Source organism: Myotis brandtii, unplaced genomic scaffold (genome assembly GCF_000412655.1).
Source record: "Myotis brandtii unplaced genomic scaffold, ASM41265v1 scaffold535, whole genome shotgun sequence".
NCBI classification, from domain to species: domain Eukaryota; kingdom Metazoa; phylum Chordata; class Mammalia; order Chiroptera; family Vespertilionidae; genus Myotis; species Myotis brandtii.
Window position 1 is genome coordinate 3,161,926 of NW_005369964.1, and position 19,857 is coordinate 3,181,782.

The following is a 19,857-nucleotide window of genomic DNA, read 5'->3' on the forward strand; positions in this document are numbered from 1 at the left end:
CAAGACAATGCGCCATGCCACGGTGCTTGTATTGTGCAGGAGTGGTTTCAAGAACATGAGGGAGACTTTACCTTGCTTAGGTGGCCCCCACAATCACCAGATCTCAATCCAATTGAGCATTTGTGGGACGAAGTTAAAGGAGCCATCAGGCAGCTGGCGCCACAACCATCAAATCTCACAGAACTGGACAGTGCTATTCATCAGGCATGGTGTCAGATTCCTCGCATCACTTTTCAACATCTCATGGAGTCAGTGCCAAGAGGAATCACCGCAGTATTAAAGGCAAAAGGTAGCCCAAAGAAGTACTGATGGGGTGGTCATAATAATCTGGCCACTCACGTTCAAATATATCCCACGTTCAAAGGCTGTTAAATCGCATTGTTTATCCATATCTTCAGAAAAAAATCACTTCTACTGTTGTGGTAAACAACCTGCTTCCCTATTTATAATGGTCTGGCTCTCTAGCAACTTCAGCGTGAAATTATAGCTAATTTGCCTACAAACGTCAGGTGGTCATAATAATCTGGCCACTCAGAGTGTGTGTGTGTGTGTGTGTGTATTTAAAAAAATACATGTCGCTATTTTGGGATACCACAAGTCCCCCTTTCTCTGTATTCGTGTTATGCACTGGAAAGAGTGCAGATTTGGAATCAAGACACGGTTTCGAGTTACAGCTCTGCCTTTAACCTAAACTATGGCAGGTCACTTCGCCTCACTTTTCCCACCTGTAATGGAGGTGCCAGGTACTGCCGTATGTTGGTACTGGGCAAAGTAAATGAGAAGTGTAAGAGCACTTTGTGAAGCACGGATCTTCACATACATGTAAGGTGCCAGCTTTGTGGGCACACCCAACTAAAAAACATTCCACTGTGATAGGTGTTATACAGAGACAGCACTTGGGGTGGTTAGGTGAATGGCCTGTGAAACGCCTCCACTGCTAGCTGGGCCTGGAGCAGTTTCTTCTGGGCCATTGTGCTTTATCTGGAAAATAAAGCTACTGGGAGAGACTCTTTTGATCTTCTTTTTTTTTTTTTGAGTGAAATTATTTTTTAAGTTATAATTCATACAATACAAAATATTAGAAAATACACAGTAATTTAAGGAGGAAAATGAAAGTTTTATTTATTTGATTTGGCTGGGTGATGGTAGCACCCATCTGATAGGGTTCCTGTGAGGTTGGAATTCATTGATATCTACCGAGGGCATTTTATGTGCCTTGCACTAGGCACTCAAATGTTAATTATTATTTTTATTGCTACGGTTAGAGTTGATTTGGATAATAGTAAATTCAGGTACTGCTCGCTGAGTCAGATCCTCTTCTGCGCAAACTGACCAGCGCTCTGAAAACAGGTGTGATGAGTTCCTGAAGTAGGTGTTTGGGTCATCAGCATTATGACTTGAGTGGGGCTGATGGGTCACAGAGGATCTGCTGTGGGAAAGAAAGATGCACAGCATTTACCTGCCCCTTCCCTGCTCAGCAGATCTGGAAGTAACTGTTCATTAATGAGTCACCTGCTTCATTTCACTCATTCCTTTAACGGCCATCTTGAGCTCCTGCAGGGCTGAGAGCAGACTTCCTCCACTTTGGTTTCCCCAGCTCCTCCCTGATGTCCTTGGCATGGAATAATGTTTGCTGAGTAAATTGTCCTTATTGGCAGGGCAGGTCCAAAACTGGAGGAGAGAGATCCTGACAAACAGGACTGTAGAGTCTTGGCCCTCCTGGGAGAGACTCTCTTGACCTTTTTTTTAATTGAGTGAAATTATTTTTTAAGTTATAATCCATATAATACAAAATATTAGAAAATACACAGTAATTTAAGGAGGAAAATGAAAGTTTTATTTATTTGATTTGGCTGGGTGATGGTAGCACCCATCTGATAGGGTTCCTGTGAGGTTGGAATTCATTGATATCTACCGAGGGCATTTTATGTGCCTTGCACTAGGCACTCAAATGTTAATTATTATTTTTATTGCTACGGTTAGAGTTGATTTGGATAATAGTAAATTCAGGTACTGCTCGCTGAGTCAGATCCTCTTCTGCGCAAACTGACCAGCGCTCTGAAAACAGGTGTGATGAGTTCCTGAAGTAGGTGTTTGGGTCATCAGCATTATGACTTGAGTGGGGCTGATGGGTCACAGAGGATCTGCTGTGGGAAAGAAAGATGCACAGCATTTACCTGCCCCTTCCCTGCTCAGCAGATCTGGAAGTAACTGTTCATTAATGAGTCACCTGCTTCATTTCACTCATTCCTTTAACGGCCATCTTGAGCTCCTGCAGGGCTGAGAGCAGACTTCCTCCACTTTGGTTTCCCCAGCTCCTCCCTGATGTCCTTGGCATGGAATAATGTTTGCTGAGTAAATTGTCCTTATTGGCAGGGCAGGTCCAAAACTGGAGGAGAGAGATCCTGACAAACAGGACTGTAGAGTCTTGGCCCTCCTGGGAGAGACTCTCTTGACCTTTTTTTTAATTGAGTGAAATTATTTTTTAAGTTATAATCCATATAATACAAAATATTAGAAAATACACAGTAATTTAAGGAGGAAAATGAAAGTTTTATTTATTTGATTTGGCTGGGTTTAGGTGACTTAGAAACTCAATGGGAAGCTCTGGACGAAGGTGGGGCCAGAAACCCTAGTGTGAAATTTAGTTTCTCCCAGATTGCATTTTGCCATCGTTAAGTGTGTGTGCAGGGAGGGCTTTAATCAGCAGAGATCTTCACTGTTCTCCTGCTTGGTGGCAGCTAGCAGTAAACCCAGTTCCTGGACTCAACTCGAGCATAAGTCACCTGGGAAATGTGTTAAAAATGGTGTTCCTGGGCTCCACTCTCAGGCCCGGAGGTCTGGACTGAAGGCCTGGATGCAGGACCCAGGGAATAGGTAGCCTCTTGGACTGTAGGGTATTGGAAGAGCAACGTGCATGACATCACAGTCTGTCTGGATAGCTTACAGTTTCCTTATGCTTCACAATTTTCATCTGTTTCAAAGAACAGAAATAGGTGTATGGCCTTGAAAAGACCAAAATAAATCCAGAAGCATGTAAGGGAGGCTGTGTGGAGGCCTTCAGATTGCCTGCTTTTCATAAGTAACTGAAAATGAAGCAACTCAGATGAGTTTCTGTGTTGGATTTGATGCTGCTTAAGATGACCAGTGTAGAAGCAACTGTTCCCAGCTTCTTTATTCAGAGAGCTCGGATCTCAGAAAGCTGTCAGTTTGAGACTGAAATAGAATATTAGTTCTCCAGTGGCTGAGTGAACACTGAATATAATTCAATCGGGGGCCAAAGGGCCAAGAAATTATCTCACCTCAAATAATGACAATCATAAAACAGTGCCCCTCACTCTAAGCAAAGTCTTCTGCCTCTAACTTGAAGAGAATCGAGGTGTTTTGTCTACTTCAGTTTCCTTGGCTTCTCTCCATCCTCCCTGGCATTTGCCCTTACCTTCACCTGTCCCCTTTTCCTTCACTTTTCTGTCCTTGTCCAGACCAGCCCTTTTCCCTTGGTAGGGCAATGCCCACGTACCTTGGTTCTTTCACCTGCTCCCCCTCCTGTGGATCTTTTTTCCTGCCAATATGTTGCTTTCCTCTTAGAGGCAGAAAGGCTCTAACGTTTGCTGGGCTCCTGGGTCCTGGAGTGACGATAACCATGAAACCGAGTCACAGCCAACCCACTGTCAAACCTCAGCAGCCCTCCCCATTCTCCACTCCCTCGTCTTATTTTGATTCATCCTGTGCTTGAGTACTTTCCCTAAAGAAGACCCTCTTCATCATCTTTGTTAACTGACCAGTCTACTAAATTGAAATCCTTTTCCCTAGAAGGACACTAACTTATCAATGGCCCTCAAGGCAGCAAACCTGTCTTCATTTTACAACTGAAGAGACGGACCAGGTGGGTGGAGGCTGCTCCAGAGCCCTGTCCTGTGCAAGGCATCATCTGCTGCACAGCCCCGGGCCGTACCCTCCTGCTTCGAGCCTCTCCACCCACTGCCTCCCCCCTTCACTGCTCAGCTTCCTAGAAGCAGCCCGCCTTCTTCTGCACTGCCATTTCTGGAGCTCTGTGCGGGGCACTTTCTACCTCTCATCCCAGCGGTGCCTCCATCAGACAGGAAGCCATGAGAGGGTAGACCCACTGCTGACTTGTTTTCCATTTCCTGGCCCAGCATTTCACTGAGGAATGGGCACTCCATCAATGTTTGTTGAATGAGTGAGTGAGTGAATGACTGAATGCCACAGAGCAACTCAGGAGCAATTGAGCATGGTTTAAAATGAAGTGCATGGAGGTATTTTGCAGACTGTGTGTGTTAGAAATTCACAGCTCACTGGAGGGCATATGAAAGTTTGCAAGAAGAGGGGTCTTAAAACTGTCTTAGGGTTTGGTGAAGTGAATCAGTTGTGGGGCATAAATTATTTTAATTTGGAAAGGGATATCAAATGTTCGTTGTGAATATTGGGGGAAACTATTTTCCACATCAGGATTTTTCAGGGATAAATAAGATTACTTCTAGATTTTGCTACTTTTTTCTAGGAATTAATAGATGAATAGAAAAAAAAAAAAACAATGGTCATTTTGCCGAGCATAAAGTCTTAATTGACAGAGCTAATGATCTCGACAAACCTGTGTTGAAAATGTCACTTTCTATTATGTGCCTGGAAGTGCAGATGGGGAAACAGATTTTTTTCTTTTTGCGTAACTTCATTAAGTGCTTAGGAAGAGTTCTCTTCTATGCCACCTTCCTCAGCCTGAGGAGTTGGAGACTAAATCTAAACTCGGAATGCCTCATGTTTCCTATGAAAGAGTTGACAGTTGTCATTTACTAACAGGCCCATGTCCTTCTCACAGTCCCCTTCCTCAGAGTGTCCGGGTGACTGTTAACTCCAAGGTGAGCCAGACGTCAACCTGGCCAGAGAGGTGCATCGCTGTGTCTCCCTGACCTGTCTCCTTCCCCTGGGTGTTGTTTCAGTCTCTCTAGCTCTGGCCGCTCCCAGGCTCCTGTGTTCCTTCTTCCCTGAGAAAACTAAGAGCGTGTGACATGAACTCCTGTTTCTTGTTTTCTCCCTGGGAAAGAACTCTCCCCGGTAGCTCAGGTGAGCCCTGGCTGTGTCAGGTGCCTGTGACATTGCTCTGTGCTGTCTCTTCATTTCCCTTCATTCTCAGACTTTCCTTCTGTCCCGTTTTATCCCCTTGGTTTACAGAACATCCCTGTGCCTTTGAAACAATGTCTTGTCTACCTTCTGTCTTTAACCATGGCTTTTATCAAGGATATTTCACACTCAGCCTGGCCTCTCCCCACTACCTTGCCAATGGCAAGCTCTCTGGTGGGTCTGGGGGCCACCATTCACCGATTCCAGGGGCCCTTCCTAGCATTCAGCCTTACCCAGCTCATTCTCAGTGTTCCCCAAGTTTCAGGACCTCAGGCTAGGGGTTAGACCTGGGTTTCAAAACCCAGTTCTGAAGTCTTTTCTCATCTGTGACTTAAGTAAAAAAGTTGGATTTTTTGCTTCCTGTTCCTAGTGAACAGTTTAATAAGGGTCTCTTTTATAGGTGGTGCTGAAAAGGTCTGCACTGATTAAACGATTCTCTCATTGACAGTGTGTTTCCACACATTGACTATGCCAACAAAATGAGAGATAGACTGTGAGATAGTGTTCCCTCTGATGAAAACGAGAGTGAAATCCATTTCATAACTATTGATCAGTTAGGCATTTAATTAAGAAGCTATAAGGCAAAATGTAATCGTTGTGGGAAAGGAGTAGTGAGATTCACATTTTCTGACGTACTGCTTGGCCATCACTCGCTGTTCTCTTGAGCTGGAAGCCGATGACGCTCAATGCCAGCCCTCGCATTCTGGCCTCCCCTGTCCTCCTTCTCGGTTTCACACCCTATTGACTTTCAAGGTAGACTAACTAACAATGCTTTATAGAGGACTTTTCTTCATTTTTTATGTTTTCCTTAGTAATTTTAATACTATTGGGAAACTAGACAATAAGTATTGATGACATCTTTGTGCCTGCTTTTATTTATTTCTTATTTTTTTACTTTTCTAGGGGGTACAGTAGTGCTTGAAAGAGTTCCGATACCTATTTTAGATTTTTAGTGAAATGAAAGAGAATTTTTTATCAACTGAAGATGAATATAAAATCATTTTTTTTTTTTTTAATGAAAAAGAAAGCTCTCAGCTACTCTACCCAAAGGCACGGACATTTTAAATTGCATTTGCTTGGTCAAGTGGCTGTCTTGACTTGCTGTAACAACATTTGTTTGACTCTAATAAATATAACCCTATAATTCAGTACATTGCAGTTTTAATGGGATTAGTTTTACCAGTAAGGTTAAAATATTTGTTTTATTTATTAAATCTCAGGATAATATGTTTGAAAGTTCCCTTTGGGAGAAACAGAGAGGTTATCTAGACTTTTCTGAGCAGTAGCTCTTTATTGGCAACTTGATCTTATAACCGAGAAGTGGAGCTACCTCGTGCTCTGGGGCCTCTATACCTCACTTCCCCTTCAGATGGAACATAATTCCGCTCCAGTCATGGTGACCAGAGAAATAGTGTTGGGGATTTTCTCTTTGATTGGTACCTTTTGAGCACAGTGTAAGCATGGGCAGTAGAGAACAGGAAGGATGAGAAAAGTCCTGAGATGGAGAAGGGACCAGCACGCTCAGGACTGGCTGTCCCCAGACTCTGCCCACAGACGCACTGAACCCAGAGCTGTGTCCCCAGATTCTGCCAACAGATATGCCTGCATGGACCTGGAAACACACTGAACTCAGAGCTGTGTTCTCAGACATGGGTCTCACCCCACCTCCCTGTGACCCGCAGCCGGAAGTGGTGCAGCAGGGACCTTTACCCTAGTTTTGTTATCATTGGGATTTACTCAGAGCAGCTGGTAACAGAGTAGCACATTGTGATGTATGGATATTCCTGCGAAGTGCCTAAGACTGGGCACTGGGAGATTTATGCAGCTGTGGGAGTCCTCCTGAATTAGGGTTGACTCACTCCATCAGCACTTGGCCTTGCTTATCCAAACCTGTGTTTGACGTATATGGGTTCTCAGGTTCTGTGTCGCACAGAGCATTTAAGGGTCCAAGGTTCATTTCCCGAACAACGTTGACAACTGGGAGAGTTGAAAGTAGCAGAAAGATGTCAGAACTTGGAGATAATGCTGCTTTTATGATTGATAAAGCTGTGGGGTGTCTCAGAGGCTGTTCAGAAATATCACGAAAGTGATAGGAATTCCAGATAATAGAATATAGGAGCTTGTTGGGACACCAGTGTGACACAATTCTAGTGAAGAAAAGACCAGAGAGTAAATTCCAGATGGGAGTCCTTTCGTTAAACCTTGTGAAGGAAAGGAACACAGCCCTGCATGCATTTGGTGTAGACGTGTTTTCTGGGACAGGGTCCTTCCCATCCAGGACGAAGGGAGCTGGGCTAGATGGGCTCCGGTTACATCCCGGTCTGCGATCGTATGACTGTAGGCAGGAACTTTTATATGGTGTCCTTTCTGGTGGTTTGGCAAATAATAGATTTAGCCTTAGTTTTGCTAATATTGTCTGCCTCTAAGCTTTATAATGTCCTTTCAAATAAATTTACACTGAATTTTAAATGAGAGCAATATTTACCAACCATTTTTCTAGAATTTCACACACACAAAAAATGTATTTACCATATCAGAACTTATGCTTTATTTATAAAAGTAGGATAACTAATAATCCTTTGCTTTAAACTTCAAAAATGCGTTGCCTCGGTCCTTATCCCAGCCCCATCATTTATTAGCTGGGTAACCTTGGACATGCCATTAACTTCTGTGTCCTTCAGTTTCCTCATCAATACAAGGGGCCCAGTAACAGTGCCCATTTCATAGGGATCAGGGTGATTTTTTATACAGTCCACATAAAGTTCTCAAATTTGAGTTCCTTACAGAGTGCTTAACAGATGGCACTACCCCTCTTCCCCTCTCAGTCTCTTTCTCTCTCTTCTTACTCTCTCCTGGAGATCCAGAGAGCTTTCCCATGCATCGAGCCCTGGCAGTTCCTCTCCTGGGACAAGGGTTTATATGCATGATCTCCCCTCAATGACCGGTAACTCTGATCACACTAGCTTGAATAATTTAACCACAGTCCAAACAAAGTCTTCATCCTGAGTCATTGAAAGCTAAAATTGTTAGAGTGAAAAAGAAATACCATGAAGCCAATAATAATAAATTCTTGCTTGCTTTTTTGATACAAATATGTTCTTCTAAAACAGTAACTGCCTTAGCCATTCTGTTTATTTCTAGTTTCTTTAGTAAGTTGGAGGGGTTGCAAGAATGTGTACCTTGTGAATAAGCATTGATCACGTGGTGGGAACTGTCCACCATCTTCATGGAGCAAAGGAGAGGTTTGATTAGGATTTAGAATCCTTAAGTTTCTCAGCAGATGGAGATATTTTGAGGGGGAGCATGTCAAATGCAAAAATAAAACAGAGGATTTAAGACTTAGAAGATAGAAGTTGCTTGTCTGGCCCCCTTTTCAGATGAGGAAACCGAGGCACAGGGTTGGGTGATCTGAAAGTGACGGGCTAGCCTTTTCACAGGTGTGCACTCTGCTGGGTGAGCTGGAGTGTGGTGAGGAAAATGGTGACTGCTTGGTACCAAGGACTGGTGGACTTGGTCATGTTGCTTCTCATTGGATTCTTAAAATAGAGTAGTGATTTCTTTTTTCTTTTTTTTGTTAATCCTCACTTGATATTTTTCCATTTTAAAAAAAATTTTTTTAGATTTAGAGAGAGTGGAGGAGGAGAAACAGAGAGAGAGAAACATCAAAGTGAGAGAGACACATCAATTGGTTGCCTCCCACATGGGGATCGAGGCTGCAACCGAGGTACATGCCCTTGACCAGAATTGAACCCGTAACCCTTCAGTCCGCAGGCTGATGATCTATTCACTGTGCCAAACCGGCTAGGGCGAGTAGAGCTTACTTTAAATAAATGTACTGAAAGATATATTGGGGTAAAGGGGAAGAGAGAGAGAGAGAAAGAAAAGATTCTCTGACCCCTAGGCAAGTGGGAAAATATTCTGTTCATTAGAGATGGAAGCACGAAGAAAAGGACCAAAAGCTATTTCTGGGGAAGCCTGTGGGCAGTCTCTCTGCCAGGGGTGCCCAAGTGGGCAGAGCTCTTGATGGGGATATGGGAACCAGATTACCTGGGTTGTGATTGGATTACCTGGTCCTCCCTCTCATTGCCTTTGGAGTCCTGGTGTGGAAAGTTGTCACTTCTTTATTCTTTCTTGTCATTCTGGCCATATCCAGAGAGAGGAAATCCGTCCACCAGGTGGCAGCTCTCCTCCACCACAGGGAGCAGGTCAGGGGAAGTGTACTTCTTACTTGGATGCCTCTGCAAACGAGGCATTAGGAATTTCCTGGTGGTCAAAAAAGATGTGGGCCTTGCCTCACTGAGCATACCTACTGTGGGGAAGAAACATTAATGGAATGTGCGACGCACACACAAGCTGAGGTCAGCCTGGGAAAGAAGGGCCCAGGGCGGGGAGGATATGGAGCAGAGTAACCTGGGTGGCTGGAGAAGGTGGCCCTGAAGAGAGGGATCTGAGTAAAGTCACTTACCTGGCTGCCCCATGTCACCGCCCTAGAGGATGTTCACCTGTCTGTCCACCTGTCACATGGCACCTAGCAGAGTGCTTTCCACTTCAGAGAGAGTCAGTAAATAATAAAACAGTTGTTGGATGAATGAATTTCTAGTCCTAACCTATCTTCAACTTCTTTCTGAGACAGTAAATATTGTTGAATGAGTAAAGAATTGGCAATCAAAATGTTGATGGATTATGCCTCAGTTTGGCTAATGGTCCATCTTCAGGGTGTACAAACAGTAACCAGTCGAGTTTTGAAAGTACATAAATTTCCATTTAATTCAGACTGGATGCAGGCTATAGATTTCATTGTCTTCCCATGAAAACAATTCTTTCGTCTTAAAGTAATTTTATACATTTATTGAACCATGCTGATATTTCTCCACTAATCTCATTTTCTTAGTTAAAAACTTTTTATTATTAAGTAATACACACTTGTTATAGGTAAAATTATATATAAGTGAAAAGCAAACAATTTAAATGTGATGTGTATCGATGTATTTATTTGATTATATTGAATGAATTCAAAGAACTTTATGATGGAAAATTCCCTGAAGAGTTGGATGTAATCTGTGTTTAAATATAAAAGTCTTAAAAATTGATTTTTCCTCTCAAGAGCCAAATTCATGAACCATGCTTTGATTCTGATTTATGGTCATCAAAACTAAATTCTAGATTCAATAGATATTTTCAATTTGTCATTATGTTAAACTGTGTTCCATCCACTTGGAGAGTGAAATATGAGCAGAAGGGCTGGTTGACCTAGAAACGTGTTGCCTGCCTTACACACTGCGTGTCAGCTGCCTTGGGGGCCCAGCGTTTCAGGGCACATTTTCCTTCTGCCCCCCGTTATTTCTGCCTTTGCTCTGTTTTTCCTGCCTGCCATCTTTGCGTCTCCTGTCGGCTGTCAGCTTTCTTCCTTTCATTTTCCATCTCCCACTTCTCCTCAGTCAGCTTCTTGTAGGGAAATACCTCCTGCTCATCCCTGAGCCCTTCCTCTGTGGGTGGTGCGATCCAGGCCTTCACGGTGGCTCCGTGGAGCTGCCTGGGGCCCCTCGCCCTCTCCCCACTTTGCAGAGAACCTAACATTTGCTGAGACACCAGATCCACACTGTGCTTTGGGGAGGGTGCCACTGGGCTGTCCTATGGAGGAATTTCTCCTGGCATTGAAAGCACCAAAGATGTCTTGGTTATGTGAGATGGGGTCACATTTCCAAAACTTATAACTGCACCCTCACAGAAAAAGTCTGAGGTCTGTTACTGATTGTATCCTTACAGAAAAAAGAAGTGGAACCATCACTAGAGTTAGGTGTACCTGTCCACAGCTAGTTAACCCGGCTGTTCCTTTTAACGTATGCTTAAGAAGTGAGGCCAAATACAGTCTTAGACATGGTTTAGTTAGAACATTTTAATTGCATACTGTTATGTTTTTTGTCAGACAAACTAGGTACAGTTTTGTCATTTCTGATACTACAGAGCCATTACTGAGTCACTGAACTACTGTAGATAGTGTTGGAATTAACAATTGATTATATATTATAGCAGGCTATAAATTCTTTTAAATACAGTGTTTAGGAGTCATTTTTATGAACTGAGCCACTTTCCTTTTAGTATATTTAAATGCCTCATTGAGGGTGATTATTAAATGTATTCAACTTGGTTTCCCTATAAGACTCAGTCTAGGTAGAAATGAGTGAGTATTCGATGAGAAGTGTGTGTATCTTAGAGGCTGTTTATGTATTCTAATCCTTTTTACCCCTCCCCCCTTAGAGAATTTTGAAGCTTTTTTTAGGTTAAATGTGTTTCTTTTGAGAATTATTTTGGGAAATACCTTTATATATTTGTGTGTGTTAATTTTTATTATTCAAAAAATGCTTTTTGTTAGATGCCAAAAAACAACTTTAACTCAAATGTGTTTTGTTCCTGGTCAGAACAGTTAATGTTTCAAAGCTCTACCCCCGCCCCCTTAGAGAATTTTGAAGCTTTTTTTAGGTTAAATGTGTTTCTTTTGAGAATTATTTTGGGAAATACCTTTATATATTTGTGTGTGTTAATTTTTATTATTCAAAAAATGCTTTTTGTTAGATGCCAAAAAACAACTTTAACTCAAATGTGTTTTGTTCCTGGTCAGAACAGTTAATGTTTCAAAGCTCTTTCACATTAGATGTTTCTGAATTAGGATTCAGATAATAATGAATTCTGCTTATTTTGGGTTTCCACAAAGGTTTGTTGTCTGAGCTTAAAATAAGACTGCAGCTGATCTGCGTAACACATATTAACTGTTTATTTAGTTTAAGTACATGTCTGTATCTCTCATTTCTGATCAACCTGGAAAATTTGCATGCTGCAGAGCAGCCATCTTCTTCTATACTTTATTAAATATCTGTCAATTATAAATATCAAGGTTTTACATTAATGTCAAGATAGTACATCAAAAATTCATGGAATATGTGACTTTTTCCAAGGGTATTTAATACTTAATGCATTTGTGTCATTTTTCTTTCCAGAGATATTGACAGGTTTTATTAAGTGTTTGTTAGGGAGATTTCATTTTTATCAAGGGACTATGAAGAGAAGCTGCATGCTAAATCAATTTTTTAAAGCCAGAATATTGTTCATTTTTTCATCTTCAAACTCTTGTAATCCATAGGTTTTATGTAAATTTCTTCTTGGTTTATTTTTGTTTTATGTGAGTGATAGTTCAAGACAGAACTTTAATAAGGATCAAATATGCTGACTGTAGTGCTTTTTAATTTCCTTAAGCATAGCTACCAGACCCATGCAATATGGTAAATTCTTCAAAATGTAATACTTACATATTTAGCAATATTACTTCTTTTTATTGAAGCCAAACAAATGATTTTAGATATTAATCCTTCCCAAACATAGTGATTATTTTGTACTAGGTACAATATTACTGTGCCTCGTCTGCATCCCTCCTAGAGAAGGGCGTGGGGAGGGCTTTGCAATGGCGCCTGGCTGGGCATAGAAAATGAGGGTCCTCTTTTCAAAGCGAACTCTATAGGGCTTCAAGTCTGATTATGAGCTATGGCAATTGTTAATTTCTCCAAGTGCAAATATTTATAATGCTCAAGAAAGTGAAAATGCCAATCACTTAAAAAGCTGCAGACAATCCATGGCTAGTTTCTCATCCTGTACGTGAGGAGTGGAGGGGATTTGCTGTGGCAGACCCCATGATCTCTCCTTCACTGGCGCCTCTGCCGGCCAGACACCCCCCTCTGCACCCCTCCTCTATATATCCCAGCTGTCCAGCTAACTGGCCATGAAGAGGAAGTTTTCTGTTTTAATTTATATGTTTATTTTTGAAGTACAGGTTAATAATACCTTCTACTGGAGAGGGTATGTCATAATAAACAAAATCCTTACAGGATTTTGTTCTAGAAAGTCAGGAATATTCAGTTATCCTTCCTTTAAAGTACGAGCTTAAATACTAGCATCTATGAACATTTTAGGAACTTTCAGGTAACTTCAGGTTAAGATGACAGTTTTTACAAGACGTATTTTTAAACTTTAACTTGGTCTTCCACAGGCTTGGTTTCTAAGCAACAACAACAACAGTATCATTCTGTCCAGTGTTTTAAAAAATATCACTGTCCAGAGCTTCAACAAAGAGTGTTTGGAATAGACATTTTTCTTGTTCATTTTTTTCAGGATATGTGAAAATATTTCTTTTCGGAGCTAAATGTTTTTTTTTCTTTGTTTTTTTTTTTTTTAGCTAAATGTTTTTCATATGCAAATCATTTCTAATCTTTGAATGTTTAAAGATCCTTGTAAAACTATTACATAATAATTTTAAGAGGTAGAGCAGGTGTTTTTGGAAACAGATTTGCTGGAGTAAAGCTGAAGCCTCGCCATGCTAGATAAACCTTGCCCTGGCGTGACTGTCACCTGTCCACCCTGACACCAGTAGGTGGCGATCGTGCCACAGTAGTGAGAGCCCTGGTGAAGTGGGAGTGATTTGCCTTTCTCTTCTTGCCTTTCTCGGTCCTGTCACATTTTGCTTCAGTGTAACTGTTAGGTGCATGCGTCTGTGGCGGGTAGCTTTTTCGACCAGAATTATGTGCAGTAGGCACACTGTATTTTTTTAAGCAGATAAGAACAGCTATTTCTGACAGATTCTGAAGATATTACATAACCCCACAGCCAAAATATTCTTAATCTGAAGAAAGCATTTGTGCATTTTTCTTGAGTTTTCTTTACAACTTCATCAGGACTGTGAGCATGAACTTATATTTTTGGTAAGAAATGGATACAAAGGAAGGGGAACATTTTGGAGAGTGAATGCTTTGTCTTTTTCATCCTTAAGGAGGTTGCTGTCATTTGAATTGTTTCTGTATTGTCCGAAGCTATTTAAGATGTCCCAGTGTCGAGTGTCGGAAGATTCTTTTTCAAGTCGTTTTGACAGCCAAGCATTCCAGTTTTGAGAATTTTCATTTTTTCTCCTATTTAATAAGTCGAACTTTTGGGGAGGGGCGATCAAATTTTTGAATACTTAAGGGATTTAGCATTGGAATTTACCAACTTTCAAAATACCATAGTGCATTCCACAGTTTAAGTGAATTAAAATATTTTAAAGTAAGAAAAGCAACAGTGCTTTCCCACCTCCTGGAGTTTGAAAAGAGATGGGATGTGCCGGGGATGAGAGGCTTTATTTCATTGTACGCACAGGGAAATGTTAGCCACGGGATTTCTGAGGTTTTCTACGGTACGTTTAATCATCAAGTCAGTTTTGGAAAGAGGGACAGTTCTCTTGCTGAATTTGTACTTGTATGAGGAAAAACCTGAGCGCTCTTCTGATTAGGTTTTGTAATTCAGTGGAAAGCATCTTCCAGACTCAGGACATAGCCATGCTTGTCGTTTGTTGCAAGAAGAGGAAGTAAGAAGCTCCGATCCGTCTCTTAGGTTCTCCCACCTTAGTTGGTTGACCATGGCATCGATCTTTTTAATCCCAAAGATAGGCTTTCCTGGTATTCCTAGAGGAGCTAGAAAATGCCCAGGGCAGCACATTATTTTATGTATTGACTTAAAACTTCTTCTTTAATTTCATTTTTATTACAACACTTAAAAACTATGTGACTATTTTTATATGTTGACTTTCCTTCCAAAGGGTTAAAACTGGGCTAGGGATTAGAGGGGAGCAGCGGGCACCTGGGAGCTAACACCCATTGGCAGCCTTTTGTAATATATAATTTGCCTAAAATTGCGCACTGAGCACAAGCTTTTGTTTTCTAATTGATTTACGGTTTGAGCCACTTTTACCTCATCCCCTACTGTCCTGCATACGGTGCCAGCGAGTACATTACAGTGAGCGATGATAAATTACTGTGCACTTGTGATGCTAATGCGTCAAGAGTAAAAACTGCGTGCTACATGGAGCTTCATGCATTAACAGTGGTGCAGACACAGAACAGCAGAATTTCATTTGTATCTCAGAAATCACCATTTGTTCATTTGATCACTTACTGCAATCTGTCTATCAGACTGTAATTGAAACTGAAGATTAAAATGATACTGTTACAGCTTTTAATTCCTTAATTGAGAGAAAGTTTTTAAGTGCTTGCGAGGTCTAAGGTGCGGGGGAGGGGAGTGTTGTGAAGAGAGAATATGAAATGTATAAAATTTTCTCGTAAGTGTGAAGTTTTGGATATTTTTACCAAATGTTCTTTTGTCCAGAAAAATAAGTAGTAAAATTTAAATATGCCGATCTCTATTTTTCAAAAAAAATCTGTTTGTAAAATTTATTTTGTAATTTCACAAAACTGTATTTTTCCTGATTTTTTGTCCGGGAGCCACATTTACCATGTAGATGATTCATTTGCACATAACACGTTGATTCCCATCCAAATGATTTAAGTCAGAGATAAATGAAAGAACTTTCCATTTATTAGAGTGCCTTTAATTGTCCCTTTTATTGATGTAAGGGGAGATTTGAAATCTAGACATAAGGGCCGCGCAGCACATTATGGCACAAGACACAAAGGAAGTCTGCACGGATGGACACTGGACTTTGTGGGCTCCAGGTTTCTCTCGAGTGGGCGTGCCTACCTTTTGTGAAGTCAGTCCACCTTAAATTTTATTTTTGTGCCATGTCCATGGGTTCTGGTATGGAAAGAGGAAAAAGCAGATTTATGGCGGCTGCTGGGCACAACAAATTAAGTTGACAGTGATGTATGAGAGCATAATAGCATGATGATCCCTCAGCAGCGGCTGGACGCCTCCTGCTTCATTTGGCTCTTGTTAGGATCTGTTAGGCAGCTAAATAATGAAATTCTGCTGACTGATTTCTGTTTTCCCTCTTTCTCTTCTCACCTCTGCTTTCTAAAACTTCTAATTCCCAGACCCATCCTCATGCCAACAAACTGCCCTTGAAGGATTCTTTCACTTATGAGGACTACAGGTTGGTATGGTGTGTGTGTGTGTGTGTGTGTGTGTGTTGGGGGGTGGTTTCTAAGTGAATTTGGGCTCTTGGAAGTGAGAAATGCTTCAGCAAGAAGTGACCTGTGTGGCCATTTAAAACCTCAAGACAGAGACAGTCTTTCAGAAGTTATAATGACAGCTGGGACCGGTGTCAGCATTTTAATAGCTGAGGAGAAATTGCCATTCACCTGTAATGGTGGGGAATTAGTTGAGGCAGCCAAGTGATACTTGGGGTGGTCGTGAGAATTTTTTTCTTTTTAAAAAGACTGTTTTAGTGTAAAGTTTTGGTCTTCATTTAGAACAAAAGATTTAATTCACTGCACAATATAATAAAAACTAGCCCTCCACATTTTGTAGCATTTTTAAAGGATTTCTGATCAGAAAGGAGTTATATTGTTTGCTTTTCACTGAGGCTTAAAATAGGTACAGACTCAGCATTGGGTAAAAGAGGGTGAGGTTCGTCTTGACGGGGCAGAGAAGACCCAGGGCCGGGAGAACTCTGTTCTGGGCCCTCCTCCAGAGTCTTCTTCCAGGCCTCGGACTTGGCGGGAACCTTCTCCCTTAGTCGCTCACTCTTGGATTCCCTGTGGCTCCTTTTCCTTCCCCTCTCCCTTCCTGCTCTCAACCCCAGGTCTAATTTTAAATGCTGTTGAGGAAGCCCACCCATCACCTTTGGTACTTAGGAAAAGCTTTAAAGATATGTGAGCAGTCAGACAAATCTCAGCTTCTGGTCAAGTTACTACTGGGATGGGCTTTCAAGTGTCCTGACTCTAATGCACCTTTTCTCTGCTTGGTACAGGTGGGCAGTCTCTTCTGTGATGACACGACAAAACCAGATTCCCACGGAGGACGGTTCCCGGGTGACCCTGGCTCTCATTCCTCTGTGGGACATGTGCAATCACACCAATGGCCTGGTAATGACCTCCGCGGTGTTGTGCTTAATCAGGGAAGCCATTGTGGTTAAACTTGAAAGTGGGCATTCCACCTACAAACCATTTTCTCCCCTGATTGTCTCCTCCAAAGGGAGCAAACACCCCTCCCGCCGCCCACAAACAGAGGCCGGTATTTTTCTCTCCTTGTGTTTACTTAATCCCGAAAACCAACCGGGAACTTGAATCTTACATCACTTTTGAAAGCCGCAGTGAACTGCATTTATTTGTGAAGCCATAATTCCAGCCTAAACATTAATTTTCTTATGTTATTGAACCACAGACTAAACCAAGTTTCTGTCTTCTTATTCTTTTTAAAATACCGATTTATTGAAAAACCTTTCTTCCTTGTTTTCCTTTTATGTTCCTTGTTTTCTTCCTTTGCTGACTGTACTCCAGTTAGGTACGGTTCTGTGGTTCCTTCCTGCCCCCTCCCTTCACCTGACACACTGACACATCCTTGGCCCCAATTATTAACCTGCTTTTGTTTGGGAGCTGGTACTGGATTCCTGGTGCTGGGGTGGGAGGGGGTGTACTTGGCCATTGGCCTTGACTGCAGGACTCATTTGGCATCATCAGACTGGGGAGTGCTGGGTAGGAGACATGAAGAAAACAGAGAAATTTTATGATTGTTAATTATGATGCACAAAAGGAGGAAGCTGCTCTGTGCTTCTCAGCATTCTCTGGATTCCAAGTAACAGGGAAGTTGACGGCTCTCTGTGCTGAGATGGGTGTCTGAGAAAGAGATCCTGATATTAGTGCATCGAAATATGCTCAACTTCAGAATAGTTTGCATTTTTAAACCTTATACTGGTATACTGGTTTGGTTAATTTTTTTCAATGTCAACTTTCTTTGTTATTAGCAGTATTATAAATAGAATGGAAAAATGCTATAAATGAGTATTTCACATTTAATTCCACAAAACAGTGAGCACATATGTAAAATTGCATACCCTCCTGCTGACCTGGGAAATGTCTAGCAACAAGTACATGCTGAAATTGTAGCGAAGTAGTCCCACCTTTATACTTATATTTTTGCCTTAATTTATATATACTTAACATAATTAGCCATTTTAAGGAATAGTAGCATGTTTTACCATTTATTTTCATTAATGAATAATATTTTACATCTTTGTTCTGTATTTACTTTCCCTTCAGAGCTGTTTTAAACTGATCATGAGACTGAAGTTTTAATATTTTCAAATAGCTTTTAATATTTGACTATAGTATTTTTCTTTCTTTCTTTTTCTTTTTTTTTTTTTATTAGATCATTGGTTTCTGATCTTGATTGATCATTACGGTTTATTTTTTTTTGTATCTAAAATTTTAAAAGTACACTTTATTGTAAACACACAAAACCAGTTAAACAGTCCAGAAGCTTGTGCTGTGAATGTGGCCCTACCCAGCTGCAGGGCCCCTGCCTGGGGCCTCCCAGGTCACTGGTGAGGGCTTCCTGTGCATCTCCCAACCTTCACTGCCATGTGAACTCTTACACACTCCCATACACACTGGTGTTTATGTTGCTTTCATGTAAATGGGATTAACTATTCACTTTTTCCTCTAAAAGTAAAGAAAAAAGTTAGATTATCTCAAAACAAAAATAACGAATTGATGACAACTATTCATGCTGTATTTTTTTCTAAATACCGTCTTTAACTCGCCACAACCCTGGCAAAAACACTGTTCACCTTCAGAAGGTTTACCCACCACGTTAGCACTTTCCTACGGTTAACCTTGTGGAGCTGTTCCCATTGTAATTGTACACCCTGGTGGGAAATTTCGTCTGGTAGAATTTAAGAATCTATTTTAACACTGCAGAATTGTGTATGCTATGTATTAGCAGTTAATCTCTTTTTAAAAGGTACTTGAAGTTAAGGCTGGCTTTTCAGACAGTAGATATTCTTTTGTGTGTGTCGATCCTGACAGTTGGTGTCTGTCTGTTCTGACTATCATTGAGGGAATAGACAGAAATATGTAACCCAGCAACGCTGTGTGCTTCCAACAATGTCTCCAAACCTGCTCACGGGAGCAGTGGAAGATCAAGTCTGTGCCAGTAAGGAGCATGGGAAGCAGAAGGAGGCGAAGGCTGGTCAGATCTCTCAGCCACAGGCTCTGGTGAACGTGAACTGACTCTGGCCACTCGCAGAAACAAATTCAACAAGTGTATGAGACGTTGTATTAAGCTGTAAGAAATAATATGTCTTTAAGTTCAGAATGACTTGTTCAGAATTCATGAAGCAGCAGGTTTCCTGTCTGGAGATTGTTGAATTTGCAGAGAAGCACACCTGTGTGGTGCGTAGACCACTGTGTGAGCTCCATTGGGTACTGCGTTCGAGTAATTGGCCCTGACATTTGAATTGTGTGACTGCAGTGAGGGTGCAGGAGCCTTGAAACTCACGCAGAATTGAGGGAGGCTCTTTTTCAGGGTCTTTCTGTTTGACTATTAAAAAATCTAAAACATTTAGATTCACATGAGTCTTCCAATAAAAGCCCAGCTTTTCCCAGTAGCAGAGAAGGCACCCCACTCAACCTGTCCCCACTACACCCCCCAACACACAGGCCCAGTCCCCTGTGGTTTCTCAGACACCAGCACGTGCCCACCTCAGGGCCTTTGCACCTGCTGTTCCCTCTGCGTGTACCACTGTCCTGGGATGTCTCCAGAACTTCTCACAGCACTCCTCAAGCGAGGCCGTCCCAAGCACCCCGCACAAGATCATCTCACCGCCCCTTCCATAAGCCTCCCTTCCTGTCCTGTTGTCTTCTGTATTTCTGCCTGTTCATTTTTATGTATTGTTGGCCTTCCCTACTTCCATGTTCCCCTTCCCCTGTCCCTCCTGCTTCCCCTGACTGCCTTCCTGTCTCT

The 19,857-nt window shown here is 41.7% G+C and overlaps 1 protein-coding gene across 3 annotated transcripts in view; it reads left to right on the top strand.

Moving 5' to 3' along the window:
- SETD3 (SET domain containing 3) overlaps positions 1-19,857 on the top strand; it is a 58,149-nt gene that overhangs the window by 28,576 nt on the left and 9,716 nt on the right. For all 3 annotated transcript variants that reach the window (XM_005877881.2, XM_014549055.1, XM_014549057.1), the window contains exons 7-8: positions 15,987-16,045; positions 16,865-16,979. In XM_005877881.2, the coding sequence (XP_005877943.1) occupies positions 15,987-16,045; positions 16,865-16,979 (174 nt within the window). The remainder of the gene's footprint in view (positions 1-15,986; positions 16,046-16,864; positions 16,980-19,857) is intronic.